The 18,437-nt window shown below is 26.1% G+C and overlaps 14 protein-coding genes across 14 annotated transcripts; 8 read left to right on the top strand and 6 right to left on the bottom strand.

The window, feature by feature from the left end:
* Window positions 1–773: 773 nt before the first annotated feature.
* AAJ76_700015829 (long chain fatty acid ligase) lies at window positions 774–2,609 on the bottom strand (the record flags this gene model as incomplete). Its single annotated transcript, XM_024476267.1, has 1 exon — window positions 774–2,609. One exon carries the CDS (start codon window positions 2,607–2,609, stop codon window positions 774–776), a length of 1,836 nt encoding a protein of 611 aa, XP_024331795.1.
* A 112-nt stretch (window positions 2,610–2,721) lies between these two features.
* AAJ76_700014934 (hypothetical protein) lies at window positions 2,722–3,504 on the bottom strand (the record flags this gene model as incomplete). The annotated part of the gene is made up of 1 exon (XM_024476266.1): window positions 2,722–3,504. One exon carries the CDS (start codon window positions 3,502–3,504, stop codon window positions 2,722–2,724), a length of 783 nt encoding a protein of 260 aa, XP_024331794.1.
* Window positions 3,505–3,585: 81 nt separating this feature from the next.
* AAJ76_700014852 (ubiquitin-conjugating enzyme e2 e2) lies at window positions 3,586–4,050 on the top strand (the record flags this gene model as incomplete). The annotated part of the gene is made up of 1 exon (XM_024476265.1): window positions 3,586–4,050. One exon carries the CDS (start codon window positions 3,586–3,588, stop codon window positions 4,048–4,050), a length of 465 nt encoding a protein of 154 aa, XP_024331793.1.
* Window positions 4,051–5,078: 1,028 nt separating this feature from the next.
* AAJ76_700013359 (hypothetical protein) lies at window positions 5,079–5,603 on the top strand (the record flags this gene model as incomplete). Its single annotated transcript, XM_024476264.1, has 1 exon — window positions 5,079–5,603. The coding sequence occupies one exon, from the start codon at window positions 5,079–5,081 to the stop codon at window positions 5,601–5,603; it is 525 nt and encodes a 174-aa protein (XP_024331792.1).
* Window positions 5,604–5,873: 270 nt separating this feature from the next.
* Window positions 5,874–6,887, bottom strand: AAJ76_700011551 (zinc finger c2h2 protein; the record flags this gene model as incomplete). Its single annotated transcript, XM_024476261.1, has 1 exon — window positions 5,874–6,887. The coding sequence occupies one exon, from the start codon at window positions 6,885–6,887 to the stop codon at window positions 5,874–5,876; it is 1,014 nt and encodes a 337-aa protein (XP_024331791.1).
* A 141-nt stretch (window positions 6,888–7,028) lies between these two features.
* AAJ76_700011409 (ribonucleoside diphosphate reductase) lies at window positions 7,029–9,326 on the top strand (the record flags this gene model as incomplete). The annotated part of the gene is made up of 1 exon (XM_024476258.1): window positions 7,029–9,326. One exon carries the CDS (start codon window positions 7,029–7,031, stop codon window positions 9,324–9,326), a length of 2,298 nt encoding a protein of 765 aa, XP_024331790.1.
* A 205-nt stretch (window positions 9,327–9,531) lies between these two features.
* On the top strand, window positions 9,532–10,983 carry AAJ76_70008906 (transcription initiation factor tfiid subunit taf12; the record flags this gene model as incomplete). The annotated part of the gene is made up of 1 exon (XM_024476315.1): window positions 9,532–10,983. The coding sequence occupies one exon, from the start codon at window positions 9,532–9,534 to the stop codon at window positions 10,981–10,983; it is 1,452 nt and encodes a 483-aa protein (XP_024331789.1).
* Window positions 10,984–11,278: 295 nt separating this feature from the next.
* Window positions 11,279–12,118, bottom strand: AAJ76_70006320 (ankyrin repeat domain-containing protein; the record flags this gene model as incomplete). Its single annotated transcript, XM_024476300.1, has 1 exon — window positions 11,279–12,118. One exon carries the CDS (start codon window positions 12,116–12,118, stop codon window positions 11,279–11,281), a length of 840 nt encoding a protein of 279 aa, XP_024331788.1.
* Window positions 12,119–12,451: 333 nt separating this feature from the next.
* AAJ76_70005456 (60s ribosome subunit biogenesis protein nip7) lies at window positions 12,452–12,982 on the bottom strand (the record flags this gene model as incomplete). The annotated part of the gene is made up of 1 exon (XM_024476295.1): window positions 12,452–12,982. The coding sequence occupies one exon, from the start codon at window positions 12,980–12,982 to the stop codon at window positions 12,452–12,454; it is 531 nt and encodes a 176-aa protein (XP_024331787.1).
* A 287-nt stretch (window positions 12,983–13,269) lies between these two features.
* AAJ76_70005168 (60s ribosomal protein l27a) lies at window positions 13,270–13,596 on the top strand (the record flags this gene model as incomplete). Its single annotated transcript, XM_024476293.1, has 1 exon — window positions 13,270–13,596. The coding sequence occupies one exon, from the start codon at window positions 13,270–13,272 to the stop codon at window positions 13,594–13,596; it is 327 nt and encodes a 108-aa protein (XP_024331786.1).
* A 23-nt stretch (window positions 13,597–13,619) lies between these two features.
* On the top strand, window positions 13,620–14,120 carry AAJ76_70004818 (mismatch repair atpase; the record flags this gene model as incomplete). The annotated part of the gene is made up of 1 exon (XM_024476291.1): window positions 13,620–14,120. One exon carries the CDS (start codon window positions 13,620–13,622, stop codon window positions 14,118–14,120), a length of 501 nt encoding a protein of 166 aa, XP_024331785.1.
* A 392-nt stretch (window positions 14,121–14,512) lies between these two features.
* AAJ76_70003925 (dna-directed rna polymerase subunit m) lies at window positions 14,513–14,845 on the top strand (the record flags this gene model as incomplete). The annotated part of the gene is made up of 1 exon (XM_024476281.1): window positions 14,513–14,845. The coding sequence occupies one exon, from the start codon at window positions 14,513–14,515 to the stop codon at window positions 14,843–14,845; it is 333 nt and encodes a 110-aa protein (XP_024331784.1).
* Window positions 14,846–17,293: 2,448 nt separating this feature from the next.
* AAJ76_70001144 (hypothetical protein) lies at window positions 17,294–17,446 on the top strand (the record flags this gene model as incomplete). Its single annotated transcript, XM_024476259.1, has 1 exon — window positions 17,294–17,446. One exon carries the CDS (start codon window positions 17,294–17,296, stop codon window positions 17,444–17,446), a length of 153 nt encoding a protein of 50 aa, XP_024331783.1.
* A 670-nt stretch (window positions 17,447–18,116) lies between these two features.
* On the bottom strand, window positions 18,117–18,437 carry AAJ76_70001 (hypothetical protein; the record flags this gene model as incomplete). Its single annotated transcript, XM_024476248.1, has 1 exon — window positions 18,117–18,437. One exon carries the CDS (start codon window positions 18,435–18,437, stop codon window positions 18,117–18,119), a length of 321 nt encoding a protein of 106 aa, XP_024331782.1.

Raw genomic sequence — 18,437 nt, 5'->3', positions numbered from 1 at the left:
TAGAATTAAATCTAAAAATATAATAAAAGAAATATATATTGTTTTGATAAAACTAGAATTTGTAATTTTTTTTAAAAATTAAAAGTATTTTTATATAGTTAATAGCAATATGAAATATTTACCATATAAGTCACTTTGCTAAATTTTTAATCAAAGTAGATTTTCATAGCATAAAAAATTTTAATAATGAGGGTAAAAATAATGTTATTTACTTTAATTATAATACAAAAATAGTTGTTAGGCAAAATTAATATTAAAATACATGTAAATAAAGCTGTACTAGTTGTGATTTTGTAGCGCTACACTTGTTACTGTGATTTTTTATAACGAAGGATAAAAGGGACAAAATATCGGTTTTGTGATAATATTTACATACAAAATTTTTTATAGTAATAGCTACTTATTTTACTAAATTTATAGACATGCAGTAATACAAGATCTCATAATAAATTTATAAATTAAAAATTGAATATTCTTTTAAGCTGTTTAAAAATTAACAAATTTTTTTAATAAAAATCTGAATAATTGCTTAATTAAAAAAAGATAGCACCCTAAAAATCTATTAATTCCTCTTTTAGTAATACGCAATAGTAGCCAACCCCATTAACCTTTTGTAATAGTTACAATAATGTAATGATTAAATGGAGTCAATTAATTTATAATATTTTTATTTGACTATCTAAAAAAAAAGCTTTTGTTACAACTCTTAAAAAATGACGCATGCAAAATTTTCGCTATTAAAAACAAATACAAACATATTTTAATAATAATTTTTATTTTTTACTCAGAGCTCTTTTTATATCTTCATAAAAAAATTTTTCAATTTTCACTCTGATTTTTTTCGCAGTCGGTGATAATAACTTTCCTCCATCAAATGTATCAAATCCTTTCTTTAGTAAAATTATATGTGAAGGAATTTCATACCTATTCATTTTTTTATCATCCACTAGTTTATTACCTTTCTTAATTAAATAATCAAGAACTTCTTTTTCCTGGATTCCTTCTTTTTCACACACAACTAACGCCAACAATTTATCATACCCTTTTAATGTAGTAATTATAATGTCTTGTATTAAACCACCTGTTAATAATGTTTCAATTTTTTCAGGTTCAATATATTCTCCATGTCCAGTTTTAAACCGATCTTTTGTTCTTCCAATAATTTTAAAAACTCCATTGTAAAATCTTGCTATGTCACCTGTTTTGAGCCAATTATCTTCCGTAAAAAGTTCGGCATTCAATTCAGGCCTTTTAAAATATCCTTTTGTAACATTGTCTCCTTTAACAAGTAACTCTCCAGAATATTTATCATGTCCATCTACAGGAGAAAGTTTAATCTTACATGATGGATATGGAATACCTACATTATCAAAATTATCCCCGTCTAAAGGACATAATGTAGTAGCACCTGTTGTCTCAGTTTGTCCATAACCTTGAAAAATGCGCATCGACATCGTTGCTTTTAAAAAAGTTAGTACGTTATGACTTAATGCAGCAGAGCCACATAAACAAGCCTTAATTCTGCCACCAAATTTATTAGAAATTTTGTTAAAAATAAGACTATCGAGTGGCCAACATTTAACTGAACCTCTGCACTGTAACCACATTTTAATTTTCAAAGCTATATTAAAAATAAACTTTGATAGTTTTCCTCGTTCTGCGACACCTTCCTCAATTTTTTGTTTAAAAATATTAAGTACTCTAGGTACAGCTATTATAAATGTAGGCCTAACTATCAAATAATCACTTTCAATTTTTTTAGGGTTACCTCTATAAAATCCTATTGATCCGCCAACTGATGTTATTACATGAACAACTATACGCTCCATTATATGCGCGAGAGGTAAGTAAGATAAATACACTTCAGAATCAGAAACGCGATACATTTCATTTTTAGTTTGGCCTCTAAAAAAAGCGGAAATATTTGCAATAAAATTTTTGTGTGTAATTTGTACTCCTTTAGGTATTCCAGATGTTCCACTTGTATAACAAATAGTAGCAAGACTATTTAAATCTAATTTATTTGATCTTAAATTAATTTCAGTTTCTAAAAATATCTGGCTAATATAATGTACATTAATTTCAAGATCTAAAAATTCATTTTCACGATTAAAATCATCATCAAAAATAATTATATCTTTTAAAAAATGCTTTTTAGATGATAAAAGAATATCTAAAAGACTTTCCGCTTTGTCTCCTGAGACACAACATACTGTCATTTCTGTTTCATTAATAATCAAATTGACAGCATCAGGACCAAAAGTGGAATATAAAGGGCAATTAATACAATTTGACATGTAACCAGCCAATTCAGAAACAATCCACTCATATCTATTTACAGAAAAAATACCAAAAATAGCATTTTCTTGTAATATAGAATTTAAGAAAGTACTTAATTTTTGTATCTTAATATTAATTTCAGAAAATGTCTGCCAAATCAATTTATTATCTTTAATAGTCCCAAGAAAGTTTTTATTTTCGTATTTTTGACATGTAGATGAAAACACTTCAAGAAGTGTTTTTGATCCATTTTGTAAACACTCAATATTTTCTAAAAAATTCGTGTGTGAAATTTCACCAAATTTATTTTTGTTTGTTCTCTTTTCCATGGGGTAAATTAGAAATATGTATTTAAAAAACAATTTAAAGTTAAAAATGGGGTTAAATTATCTGATTTTATTACACTCAATATTACTTTATAGTCTTACTTTTGACAAAAACTTAACTTAAGTTTTGTAAACACTCGATACTACCTTGTAAACTTAATCCATTTTTAAACAAAAAAGATAATTTTTTATCGTATTTCTCATTTATAAAAATTTTACCATTTTTATCAACAAAAATATTTAAATCTAAAATAATATTTTTATAGCATAAATTTACAGAAATATTTTGAAAAAAATAATTTAAAACTTCTGAAGTAAAAAAATAAGATGGATAACACTCAGCTAAATTAAGAATACTATCTTTTGTATCAATCTTGTTGTGCAATGTCATTGGCATGGTAACAAAAATATTACTAAAATAATGATACTCATATCTGTGCGTAAAAACATTGAAAAAATATTTATCTTTTTTCGGAGAATAAAAATAAATATTGCAATATTTAAAATTTCTAATGCAAGGACAAAAATTTGCCAGAGTGCATTGCTCTTCCTTATAAATTTTAGTTTCGACCGACAAGCTTTTTGCACTTAAGAAAACATCAAGATAATGTAAATAATATTTTAAAAAACAAAAAAACTCAAAAAAGTTCTTTTCTTCGTAAAAAAAAGATAAATAGTACTCAACATATTTAAAACAATCACCCATAGTTTCATCGACATACGATATTGTCAATTTTTCATTTATATCTAGTACAAAATATTTACTACCAAGTGTATACACATTTCCATCTCTAAAAAATTGTATTTTTAGAAGATTTGAAATTTTTTCTAATATGAATGATGTTTCTATATTTTCATATTTTAATAATCTTAGTAAATTATTCTCTGTAATTTCCATATTGTGGGCATAAAAAACTAAAATTTAAAAATTTTTAATCCTGTGACATGCAAACAATATTTTTTCTGAAATTTAACCCTCATGGCAAAGATTGGCAATAAAAATAAAAGACTTTTATCTGAAGCAAGAACTATGAAAGTCGAACCGCCACCGGGTTGTAGTGCTGGACCTAAAAATGATAATGAACTTGATAAATGGATTGCTTGCATTATGGGCCCTCCAGGTTCTGCTTATGAAGGAGGGGTGTTTAAATTAGATATAACTTTTCCTCCTGACTATCCATTTAAGCCTCCTAAGATTTTCTTTAACACTAAAATATATCATTGTAACATTTATAATAGGGAAATTTGTTTAGACATTTTAAAAAATGAGTGGAGTCCTGCTCTTACTATCGATAAAGTGCTTCTTAGTCTTATTGCTTTACTACAGGATCCCAATCCCGATGATCCACTTTTTAAGGAAGCTGCTGATTTATACAAAACTAACAGACAAGAATTTAATAGAAAAGCTCGTGAATGGACAAAACTTTATGCAGAATGTCAATAAATGCTATTTTTTTATTTTTTTACCCTTTTATGACAGACGACAATTATAATTTACCTCGGATTATTAATGTACAATATTCTTACAATTTCAATAAGGTTGATTATTGTATTGATAGTATTGATGAAGAGTTTATAAACAGGAATAATATTCTTGATATTAATCTTTTTGAAAAAATTATGGATAGACTTGATAAACATTGGTTTACTACAAAACAAAATGATATTAAAACAATTACACCTCTTGCGAGTTCAGATCAATGCGATGTATGTACGAAAAAAGAGAAAGAGGATGATCCAATTTTAATTTGCCAGGGATGCAGTATTTCAGTGCATCGTGATTGTTACGGATCAAGTTATTCAAAAGACGAATTTTTTTTGTGTCAGTGCTGTATTTTTCATGATTTGGATCACACTTGCATTTTTTGTTTAAAAGAAGGCGGAGCTATGAAAATGACTTCTAATTATAAATTTGGTCATATTTTATGTGTTATTTTTGATAAATCGCTTGATTTTGATAATCCTATTTCTAAAGAGCCAATTTATATTGAAGATTATAAACCAATAATTGATGATTGTATGTTTTGTAAAAATAATTATGGTACAAAAATTGAATGTAATTTTGATTGTTGCTTTAATATTTACCATTTAACTTGCGGAATAGACAAGGTTTATTTTGATATTGCAAATAAAATTTCTTATTGCCAACAACATGATCCCACAATAAAAAGATGTATGTTTACAAGTAATTCATCGTTTCGCAATTTATATTCTGGATATGTAAAAATAAATAATCCGCCTCTTATTAGGCAAAAAGTTAAAATGAGTGAATGGAAAGATACTAAATACAGTTTAATTATTAAAAGTGAACCAAAAATATACGAAGATGTCTATAAACTTGGAAAGGATACTGATAAAAATTTTATAAAAAGTGTCTGTAATTATTGGTTATGTAAACGAAATATTTTTAAAACATACGATATACATTATCTTAGACACACTGTAGAAAAATAAATGGTTTATACCCTTAAAATGCTTAATGATAAAAATGGGATGTTACTACTTGAAGAATGTAATAACTTAAAAAAGTTTAATAAAGTACTTGTACAAGATTTAGAGCAACAAATGGTGTTTGTAGATGAGTTAATGGAAGAGATTAAAACAGCAGGTGTGTTAACAGAAGAGACAAGCCTTAATTATGCATTTTTAAACTTTTATAAAAAACGATGTGAAAATATTATTAATGTTTATTTTTACAGAAGATTTTTAATGACTGATGAAACGAATTTAGATTTGTTGAATGATGATGAAAGAAATAGATGGATTGATTTAAAAAATGCACAATTAGATTATTTTTCTAAATTTCCAAAAATTTCTTTTGAGAGAACAAACCATCCACCAGAAGCACTTTATGTTCAGGTAATATGTTTGAAGGATTCTGGTATTATTTATGATGAAGAAGAAATTGTTGAACTGATAAAAGGAAGGATTTATTTTTTGAAAAGAAAATCTATTGAACATTTACTTTTAGAATCAGCTCTAGAAATATTTAATTAGGAATGTAAGTTCAATATTTGAGTGTTATAAACTACTAGTTTTATTTTACAATTGTAACTTTTTTGATTAACTTTATGTTTTCAAAGAAAATATTCGTAAATTTTTAATTTTCCAAAGAAATGATATTTTTCATTTAAATGTGATATTAATTTTATAATTTAAATTTTTTTATAAAATGATTTTCATTAAATTAGCATAGTTATTAAACTAGCTTCTAAAATCTAGTACAAAATTTTCCTTTAATAAATGAGACTAACATAAAAAATAAATTTAATCAAAAACTATTTCACCACTAAATACATGGTTCATATCATATATGACCTTATTATCATCGGACAGTTTTGCAAACCACGGTTTAGATTCTAAAGATCCTTCTGCAAGATAAAATATTAATAAATCAAGATTATCAATAAATTTTTTAAAGTCCTCATATTTTTTTTCTCTAAGCGCTATTTCGTCAGAATGTCTTTTTTGGTAGTGTAAATTTATGAATTCAACAGATTCAAATTTCTTTTCACAATATGCACATTTATAGACATTTTCTTCAAATTTAATTATATTGCTTTTACAAATAAAGTCTATTTGAATATCTTTCATAAACGAAAAATCCTTAAAATTTTTCAAAAGTTCTTTTCTACGATTATCAGGCAAACATCCTTTTCCACATTTATGTGCCATTTCAATACTAGAGCTGTATTGTATATTACAAATATTGCAAAAAAGAAACATTTCTTGAAGTGGGTTGTTAGCATCAAGAAGCTTAACTTTATAGAATTCAGTTAATATTTTTATAATATAATTATCGGATTCTTTAGGTGATTGCACCGCAAATTCATTTATTTTTAATGGTGTAAAAAATATAGAACTAACTTTAAAAACAGAATAAATATCATCATAAACTTCTCGATCTGTTTCCATTTCTAAAATAATTGTTAGTTTTAAATCTTCTGGTGTAAATACATAATGGTTTACATATCCTACTAACCCTATTAATTTATTAAGATCTTCTTCAAACTCAATACCTTTAATAAGAAAATAATAATTATTAAATTGAAAATTCCATATTTTAAACTCTCTTTTGTTATTTAAGTATCTTTGTACAAACCAAGAGAAATCATAATTCTTATTAAAAATATCAATAAATCTTCTTCTGTAAAAACCTTTGATATATTCTTGATAATTTTCTTTAGGTAGTAACCTTTGTAATTCTGTTTCAGTTAATATTTTATTTTCGTTTAGTAAGAAAAAAATATCAATATTATCGTAATTAAGATTTCTTTTCATTAAAGGGCTAAAATGTAAAATAAATCAAGGTGAAATAATCTAACTAAATAAAAATAATAAGTTATCTTTATTTTATAAATAAATTTAGTTGTTCATAATTTTTTATATAAAAAAAAATTAAAGAAATTTCCCCATAAATTCATGGAACAGAAAAAATTTAAAAAAAATTCAGAGCTTACATTTGAAATTATAAAGCAGAGGGTTTATAAATACGTTGAAGATATGTCTTTACAAAATGTTGATAAAAATTATTTTATTGATAAGGTATATAATGGATGGTGTGAAGATATGTCTTCATTTGAAATGATCACTTTTGTAAGTGAAACGGCTGCTTCTATGATGACAATAAATCCTGAATATGGAAAATTAAGTGCAAGAATTTTAATTTGTCATTTACACGAAATTACTTTCAATACATTCAGTGAAAAAATAATTTATTTGCAAAAATATAGAAATATTATAAATCCGGAAATATACGAGATAGTTGTAAAAAATAGAGAAATTATTGATGATATAATTGATTATACAAAAGATTATGATTTAACATTTTTTTCCATTACAAGTTTAATGAAGTCATACCTTTTCAGGGTAAATGATGAAGTCATAGAAAGACCTCAAGATATTTTTATGAGAGTTGCCTTACAAATTCATAGAGATAATTGGGAAAAAGTAAAAGAAACATACGATTTAATGAGTAATCATTATTTTACACATGCAACACCTACCTTATATAATTCGTGTACAATAAGGTCACAACTTGCTAGTTGTTTTTTACTTTCTCCAATTAATGATTCTATTGAAGGTATTTATGATACACTTAAACAGTGTGCTGTTATATCAAAACATTCTGGTGGTATAGGATTAAATCTTCATAGTATTAGATGTAATGGTTCTGATTTGGTATCTACTGGTGGAAAAAGTCGAGGAATTATTCCTCTTATTCAAGTGATTAATTCTACTAAAAAATATATTAATCAAGGTGGCAATAGAAGATCAAGTAGTATGGCAATTTATTTAGAACCTTGGCATAAAGATATTTTTGATTTTTTAGATTTAAGAAAAAATACCGGAAGTGAAGATATTAGAGCTAGAGATATTTTTACTGCATTGTGGATAAATGATTTATTTATGGAAAGAGTTGACAAAAATGAAGAATGGTCATTATTTTGCCCAAACGAGGCTAAAGGTCTCGATGATGTTTGGGGCGAGGATTTTAATAAATTATACACAAAATATGAACGAACAAAAAATAGAACGGTTGTTAAAGCTAGAAAATTGTGGAAGGCAATAATTGAAGCACAAATAGAAACAGGTACACCATACATGCTTTATAAAGATACATGCAATAGATTAAGTAATCAACAAAATTTGGGCATAATAAAATCATCAAATTTATGCGCAGAAATAATTGAATATTCCGATAAAAATGAAATTGCTGTTTGTAACCTGGCAAGTGTTTGTCTTTCACGTTTTGTAAGAGAAGGAAAATTTGATTTTGAAGAGCTGTCAAAAATTGTAAAAGTTATAACAAGAAATCTAAATAATTGTATTGACAGTACATTTTATCCTGTAGAAGAATGTAAAAGGAGTAACTTTAGACACCGACCTATTGGAATAGGTGTACAAGGATTGGCAGATGCTTTTGTACTAATGCGATATCCTTTTGACAGTCAAAATGCTAGAGATTTAAATTTTAAAATATTTGAAACAATTTATTATTCCGCTCTTGAAGAGTCAGTTGAACTTGCAAAAGAATATGGTCCTTATGAAACATTCGCAGGCTCTCCGTTAAGTAAAGGAATTTTTCACTTTGAGTTATGCAAAAAAAAAGTTCCAAATTTAGAAAAATGGAATTTACTTAGAGAAAAGATAAAAAAGCATGGGGTGAGAAATAGTCTTCTAGTATCTCCTATGCCTACTGCTAGTACTTCTCAAATTTTTAATAATAATGAATGCTTTGAGCCATTCACTTCAAATATTTATACTAGAAGAACACATGCAGGAGAGTTTCAAATTGTCAATCAATACTTGTTGAAAGATTTAATTAATTTAAATTTATGGTCTCATGAAATGAAAAACCTGATTATTGAATATGAAGGATCAATACAAAATATTAAATCTATACCACAGGATATTAAAGATCTTTATAAAACTGCATGGGAACTAAAAATGAAGCATGTGATAGATTTAGCTGCTGATCGTCAGCTTTTTATCGATCAATCTCAGTCATTAAATTTATTCGTGGCACAGCCCACTTATTCTAAACTAAGCAGTATGCATTTTTATGCATTTAAGAGCGGATTAAAAACTGGCATGTATTATTTAAGGACACGACCAATTACTTCAGCTATTAAATTTACTGTTGATCAAAAATTGCTAGAAAAGACAATGAGTAGTATTAATGATAATGATGAAGTATGTGATGCATGTTCTGCTTAATAAATTAATTTATTTATTATACACAATTTCTTAAGGAAGATTATCTGATTATCACATTATTTTACTAAGTTTTTTATGTTATTTTAATAAGTATATTTATATAATATTTTTTCGTCTGGTGCTATTGCACTATAAATTTTAACCTTAATCTTTTTTACTTCCTCTAATAAAAAGTAAAGTTTGAAATTTTTTCCCTTTAGAAATTATGACTTTCGAAAAAGAAGCATATGATTTAAAAGAACAGTTCAATAACCTTATTAAATTATATAAAAAACACGAAAAAAAGAAAGCAGAAAGAATGCAGCTATCTTCAGATTTTTATGCACAAGACGAAGAGCTTAAACGTAAGATTTCTCTTTTTTATATGGAATATCGCAATTTTATAAAACCACGCAAAAATAGCTTAGGAACATTTAAAGTAGATGACTATATTGCATACAAAAGGATGTGTAAATTAGAAGACAAGAATTTATCAGATACTACATATAAAAATAATTTTAGCAGTGACAGTACACACAGTAAAGTTATGAGTGATGATATTAATACCATGGGATCATTGTATCATCAGAAATTATACAATAATTCTTATTATAGAAATACTTTTTCTGAGAATCCTAATTTATACACTAAAGATCAAAGACAAGTTTCCGGGCCTTTTATTAATACTAAGGATATTTATAGGCCTGTAGAGCAATCAAATTTTAACACTCAATCTATGTATCCTCACGACATGCAATTCTCTCGTAATTCAATGTTTAGTGTTATTCAAAATAAAATACCAGAACAATCTTTTATTTCTCACAGCAAATTTAATAATCGGCGAATTGTAAACGATAAATTTGATCAACCTTTTTCTGGAAATTTTAATCAAGCGATGTCATATAAAATTCAACAACCACATGTGTATCCTGTAAATACATTTCAAAAGCCTATACAACATGACACAAAAACCTCTTTTTCTTCTGATATTAAATCTTCTTCGTATAGCGTTGAAAGTATAAAATCACCACCCAATTTAGGAATGCATAGATCATTTAAAACACCGATGTTTAATTCTAACTATCCTTTTTCTTCTAAAAATATTGTATCACCTTCACATATTAATAATCCTAATATTGTGCGATCGCCGAATTTACAAAGTAAAAGTCCTAATATGATTTATGATAGTAAGCAGCCAACAGTAACAAGGCTATCCTATCCAAGACAAACAATGCCAATGATGCAGACCACTGGTTTTTACCATCAAAATAGTTCTGATTTTGTTTCTAATAATTCTCATATGTCTACTACTCATCGTCCTTTATCTTCAACATTTTACGATAAATATGTTCAGAATCAAGTGTCTATAAATGACATTTTTCAGTCTAAAAAAGCTAAGACGCCTGAAGCCAAGCCGATAATTCTGAACAAATGCACTCTAACAAATAAAAAAATAGACGTTTTACATTCACCTGCTAAATTTATAGAACATAAAACTATTGAAAAATTAACAGATAAAGAGTTAAGCGTTGAGGCTCGTAATTTATTGTATGAAATTTGCGATAATTTTGTTGAACACATTATTGTGTCTACAGGTAATCTTGCTGACAATAATAATAAGTGCGATAAAGATGACTTGAAAATGGTACTTAAAATGGAGTTTGGAATAGAATTTTAGTGATTGTGTTTGTTTTTAATTTATAATTTTATTTACAGTTTGTTTTTTACAAATCAGCAATAATTTTTATATGCATAAATAATCAGTAACTTATTTAAAGTTCAACAGCTTAAATTGATAGTTATATGAAATGATAATTGACAAATATATACAAAACATTTAATAAAGCAATAAATTATTACCTAAAATATTGCAAAACTTTAAATGTAATTATAAGAAATAAAAGATTCCATAAACCTTCTAAAAAATACAAATCATCATTTACACATAATAGCAATGACCAAATACATATTAATTATATATTTAATAATATAATTAATGCTATTAATCCACATTCCCCTTTTTCTATGATATCATGCCTCTTAAAAAAATTATATGTTAATATTATAAGGTACAGAATAATGTAAAGATAAAATATTACCAAGTTTTTTACACTTACACAATTATTTAAAAATATACAGTGGTGATGTCGATATTTTATACATCTGTCACATATTGTACAATGATTATCTTTAATATTTTTACATATATAACAAAAGGTGTCTAGATTGTATTTATCTGATAAAATAAGATCTACTATTAGTTCTCTACAATTTTGTCGTATTACTCGGTCATTTTTATAAAACATTAAATATAGAAAAGTAATCCAATATAACACATAAATATAAAAAAGATTAGAACAATACAATTCTAGTGAGTAAATTATATTAAGATATAAAAAATAAGGTGATCTTATATTTTCTCTATAAAATAAAGAAGTATAAATAATTAAAATATGCTTATTGCACAAAATATCGTTATATAACTGTTTTCTATAAAACAATAGTAAAACTCTCTTTCCTTTCTTCTTCTTTACACTTTTAACGGAATGTGATTCGAAAAGAATATATGCTAGTACATAATCATATTTATAAATTATTGAAAATATATCATATTTTTTAAGATTTAAATGATTTGTATTTGCATCATTTAATAATAAAAATAATATAATCTTATAATTCTCATTATACAATGCAAATTGTATAGGATTTGACAGATATATTCCCCCTGCAAGATTTACTATCTTTTTAGGTAAATGATGGTCTTCAAAAAAATGTAAATTATTATCTAATGCAGCTTTATGAATATCATCCATTTTGTTTATAATTTATTTGTAAACAAATAAATTATTTAATGCATAAAATAATCTATAAAACTTGTAGAAAATTACAAATACCCAATAGGGCCAAACAAGTTGTAGAAAAAAATTAAAATAATTATTGATTAATGAAGTAAGCTTAATTTAGTAGTCAGGAATAAATCACAATGAGTTAAAATTTTTACTTAAACAATTATAACGAGTTTTTTACGTTAAGAATAATTTTAAGACAATGACAATTTGTAAAATTATAAAAATAATACTGCTAGAACAACTAAATAAGATATTTTAAATAAAATTAATAGCAATAATTTTATTAAAATAAAAAACCTATGCTACCTTATCTTCCGATCTAATATATTCTCCATTATCTCCTTGTCTTATTACCACTAATTGATAACCTTTTGCTTCTGGATATTTCTCTGGCTTAATAGCACAGACACCGTATCCCAAACATATATCATTCTGATTATAAACAAAGACCCCAGTATTAATAGGTATATTTTCTGATAATCGATAAACATGAGATTTAAGCGCATTATTACCGTACAAATAATTCATTTCCGCACTTTTTTTTATCCATACTTTATTGAGTGCATATTGTGACAGAATGTGTACAGAAGAAATACAAATTCTAAATTTATTGCTTTTTGTAAACTTGCCAATTACTGTACCACAATAAACTAAGTTATCTTTAGGAACAGACGATAAACATTTCATTAAACTATTTGGGACTAATAATACCCTTTTATCGTGTATTAAAAATGTTCTATCATTTGTAAGAAATTGTATATTATCTCCAATAAAAAATTTCAGTTTTGAATGAACTTTAGTTTTTTCATCTATAGAAAGTTCTTTCATTTTAAGGGTACAATTTAACGGTAAAAATTACTAATTAAAAAAATAAAATTTTCAACAGTAACAAGATAGTATGCATATTATTTTGCATGAATAAATAATTTTAATTTTTATGTAAAAAATTTATATTTTTAGCCCCCATAAAATGGTAAGTGGAGAATTTTGTAATTTAGTTAAAACATGTTAAAAAGACAAGAAAACTACGTGGACACGTTTCACATGGACATGGTCGTGTAGGTAAACACAGAAAACATTCTGGTGGTAGAGGAATCTGTGGTGGTCTTAAACATATGAAGACGTGGTTCCAGAAATATCATCCTGATTATTTCGGTAAGAGAGGTCACAGGATTTATCACAGAAAGAAAAATGATGAGTGGGCCAGATGGATTTCTGCTGCTAAGCTTTGGTCACTTATTCCCAAAGAAACAAGATATGATTTAATTGATAACAAAAAAGATGCTGTACCAGTAATAAATTGTAGAGATTTTGGATATCATGTGGTAGTAGGAGGAGAGCTTTCTCTCGATAGACCTGTGGTAGTTAAAGCTAGAAAGTTTACTACTGACGCCAAAGAGCAGATTGAAAAAGTAGGAGGAAAATGGATTATATGTCCTTAATAAAATTATTTATTTTTTGCCCTATGACTACATGGTCTTTTTATAATCATATATTTACTAAATATTCTATTATCGAAATACTTGTACTACCATCTGTGGAAATACACAAAGTACTTATAGACATTAGTAAACAGTTTACGCTTACTTATTTTATAGATACAATTGGTAATATATTTTTGTATAATGATTATAATAAATTAGATTTAAACGTGGTACAAATTACTAGTATACGTAAGTTATTAAGAATTATTACAAATCATAAAAATAATACTAAAGATGCTCTTATAGTCATTGATTCTGTATCTTTTCTCTCTGACATAAATGTATCTATTTACACCTTATTTTATTCAATGGTAAATACTTTATGCCTTAAAAATAATTGTACAGTTATTTGTACCAATCATTACAGACAAACTAGTAAGTATTATTTTACACCTAGACTTGGTTTAATTTGGAGTAAAATGGTGAAACATAGGATATATTACAAATATAGTAAGGATGAGATAATTTATGAAATAGAATAGTAGTGTATAATATTGTATACATAAAAAGTTTTTGTGTATTAATTAAATAGTCCTCTTGCATATGCAACCTTTCTTATATTTGTGGTTTTTTTAAATACTTTTTACTTCACTAAAGTCTCTTAGATTTCAACTTGTAAATTTTAAAGAGTCATTTTAAAAACTCTAAATATTTGTAGTCATCATTTCAATAGTTTACATAATTTACTTGCGTTATCTCATGTCATTCCTTTCGTTAATTTTTGTATAGAAAAATAGTGAGCTATACTTGACATTTTTGTTTATACGGCTCGTAAATTTTATATATGCATATTTTTATTTGTTAACTTTACAAAATTACAATTTTTTTTACTAAACACACACATAATCACACTTTCTCTAAAAAATACCCTTTTATGAACAGTGAATTTTGCAAAGAGTGTAATAATATGCTTTATCCTAAGGACGATAATACAGAATCATTTATGATGCTAGTTTGTAAATCATGTGATAATATGCAGGAATCTACTACCAATAGAATTTGTGCTACATATTTTAAGAGCAGAAATTATGGATACAAAACATATGCCAAAGCACTAGCGAAGGATCCAACGCTTCCTAAAATAAAAATGAAGTGCTCAGAATGTAACAATGATGTGGTTGTTTACTTCCAAAATAAAGACATAGAAGAAGAAGTGGCATTTGATTTGGCATATATTTGTACTAAATGCTACAATTATTGGACATAATCTAATTTTGTGTTAAAAATAAAATCTATTAATTGCCTTTTTTTAAATAATAAATATTATTTATAATTTTACATTGTTTTCTCTTAAATAATTACAGGACATATAATTTGTAATATATATTTTTCTCTAGTGATTGCGAGCAATTTTATTATTTTTACTTATTTGTTAGCGAAAAAACAATTTAAATTTATTTGTGAGTGCTACGTATGCATCTTGTAAAGACAAAGCACAACGGATAGGGTTTTATAAATCATCTATCTACTTTATTATAAAAAATTAAGGAAATTTTTAATTTAATTTTTAGTCCTTCTTTATTTTAATTTGTAAAATTCTTTGTATTTTTTATCAAGAAAAAATAACACAAGTGATAAGTTTATTTTTAAAAGCACAGCACAATGTTTTCGTGCATTTTTCTTAAATTTTAGTCAAATTGTATAAAAGGTGTCTATAGCAAATTTTAATTGAAATAAAAAAAGTCATTTTTTATTAAAAAAATAAGTACATGCATAAATTTGCATCATACACAACAAAAAGTAAGAACAAACATTATATTTGTAATCTCGTTTTAAACAGGATAGCGTTATCTAGTAAAATAATATCGCTCTATTTTTTTTTAATTTTTTTAACCCTTGTCAGACTGTGTTAAAGTTGCACCACAAACTGTATATACAGTTTGTAAAAAAAATAATGCAACTCGGATTACCCAAAAATAAAATAATTTTAGATTAGAACATTTAATTTATTAAGAATTAAATGATATAGTAAAACAATCATTTGTAGTACCCACGACAATGCACATTTTTAATTTTTTTGTAAAGAAAATAATGCAACTTTTTAAAAAATTAGAATTTTCCTTTAAAATTGATGTTTAAAATAAAATTTTATATTATTCTGTTTTTAGTTACTAAAAGTATGGTTATTAGAAAACATGGGTTTATTTAAAAATAATGTTATAAATGTAAACGTGTCAAACATCTCACGTATCATTATTATGAGGTATTTGGCATGAAGTGTGCAGTATCCAATATTCTCATTCATGACTTCCTTTTTTTAACTCAGTCTCAAATAATAATGCTTTATAAGGAAGGTTACTCTCAGTTTAAAATTTCTCAAAAACTATGTGTACACAAGAGCAACGTCAGTATGACCCTCACAAGATTTATAAACATGGTACTTTTAATTATACAAAAAAAAGTGGAAAGCCTAAATTAATTGAAAACGTGGATTTTGCTGAGCTAGAGAAAGTTTTAACAAAAAATTCAAAAACGTCATTGCATAAGTGCACCTACAAGATTTTCGAACATTTGGGAAAGACTATATCTCATACAACCATTAAGAACATGCTTAATAATTAAGGTGTATATGCATATAGTCTAATTAACAAGCCTCTTTTGATAAAAAGGTATAATTTGCTTAGGAGAGAAAAAACCAATAGAATGTTGGCCTTGTCTGACAATGATATGAAGTTTATAATCTTTTCATATGAGAGTAAATTTAATATGTTTTACTCTGATGGGCGTGTCAGCGTATGGAGAAAGCCCGGTACAGGTCTTTTTTTAAAAAAAACTTAACACCGACTGTAAAATTCCGAGGGGGTTGTTTTGGCATAGGGCTATTTCTCATACCATGACATATGGAGGTTGGTGTTTATTGATGAAAAAACGAATTCCGCACTATATGTAAATGTATTAGCGAAACCCTTTGGAAAATGGCCGAGATAATAAGTATAGAGAGTTTATTTTCAGCAAGATAATTATCCAAAGCATATTTCGAAGCTTGAAAAGACGTATTTTGAAGATAAAAAGATCTCTGTGCTTCCGTGGCCTCCACAAAAGCCTGACTAAAACTTAATTGAAACACTTTGGGCAATTGTCAAGCAAAAAGTTGCTTCTTTAATACCAAAAAATAAAAACGAGCACAAGGAGAATATACATGCAGCTAATGAATCTATTCCTAAAGAAATATGCGAGAAATTTTTCATGAGTTTTAAAGATGTATTTTTTTATTTATAAGGCAGGAGGTCTTCATACGAAGTATTAGTAAAAAAGTTGCACTATTTTTTTTACAATTCATTTAATATATAACAAAAGGCTATTTTACAAACATAGGACAAAATCTATAAGAACAAGATAAAATTTAAAAACTTTTTCTTTTTGCATTTGATGCATTTATTTGTAAGATATTTAAATTACATTATTTTTTTTACAAACTGTATTATTCATACTGTAATATGTTTTTTACTATATTAAATCTTAAAATTTTCATATAAGATTGCCCTAGAGTGATTTATTTGTCCTTTTTAAACTGTAATTTAAAATTTAATAATAATATTAAAATGTTTATTTTTTATTAATTATAAGATAATACAAAGGTAAAGGATATTGCACCCCAAACTAACAATTTTTTTGACTACCCCCATCAATAAATTTTTAATCCCTTATTTTTAAAATGCTGTACACAGAGAAAGAACTAGAAAATATTTTGAATAACTTTAAAGAAAGAATATTAGTTAAAAATTGTCTCGAATGTTGGGAAAATATTTCTTTTTACACCGATGGAAGAGTTGTTTGTTGCAACAAAATTAAAAAACATAGATATTAAATTTATAAAAATACATGTTTTTGTCATAGGAAAGTTTCAATAATTATTATATTAGCAATTATTCACTTATTTTTAAATAACATGCCATATAAACTTATTGCACATACAAGTGGGTTGTCAAGAAACAGGGCAACGAATATAATTTACATGTTTAATTATGTTTCATACTGGACTATTATCTTAACACCTTTAAATTGGAAGGAACATGCAATATAATTGAGATAGATGAGAGCAAGTTTGGAAGAAGAAAATATAACAGAGGGCATCACGTTGGAGGAGTATGGGTCTTTGGTGGTGTAGAAAGAAGAACTAAGAAGGTTTTTCTCATACCCGTTGAAAAAAGAAACAAAGAAACATTAGAAAATATTCTGAAGGCCCAAGTAAATCTTTATAGTATTATTTATTCTGATTGTTGAAAAGCATACAACGATCTAAAAATATTTTTTTTTGCTCATAAAACAGTTAATCATAGTAAAGAATTTATGAACAGTCAGAAAACGTACATACTAACATCGTTGAGGGCGGGTGGAATGCTATAAAAAGAAATATCCCGGCTTGGCGCATTTTTCACCGCAGGTGAAAAATGGATTAATTTTCACCTATTAATTTTTTACCCTTGATAAAAACAAGTTTACTAAAAAAGTTCTCTTTTATATAATCAGTTTAATTTCTAATGAAAGCTAAATGCAATTTTCTTTAAAAATTCTACATCGTAATACTCAGAATCTCTATTAAGAATTTCTTTCATTTTATCTTCAACATTAACAGTAGAATCACAATACAAAGATTGTAATAGCTTATTTTCTGTTATTTCCTGTTCAATTATTAATTCTTTTAATATTAAAAAAAATGATGCTTGTTTTACCTTTACAAGACTGTTCAAATGCCTATGCATTTCTTCTATGATATTTGTCGTCCTTGGTATTCCGTTTAAAGTTCTATCAAATACATTCCAAAAGCTTATAGACTTATTACTGTCATTTTCCACCAA

The sequence above is a fragment of the Vairimorpha ceranae genome (genome assembly GCF_000988165.1).
Source record: "Vairimorpha ceranae strain PA08 1199 chromosome Unknown NODE_7, whole genome shotgun sequence".
NCBI classification, from domain to species: Eukaryota; Fungi; Microsporidia; family Nosematidae; genus Vairimorpha; species Vairimorpha ceranae.
The sequence above is the reverse complement of the archived record's forward strand: the minus strand, read 5'-3'. Positions and strand labels throughout refer to the sequence as shown.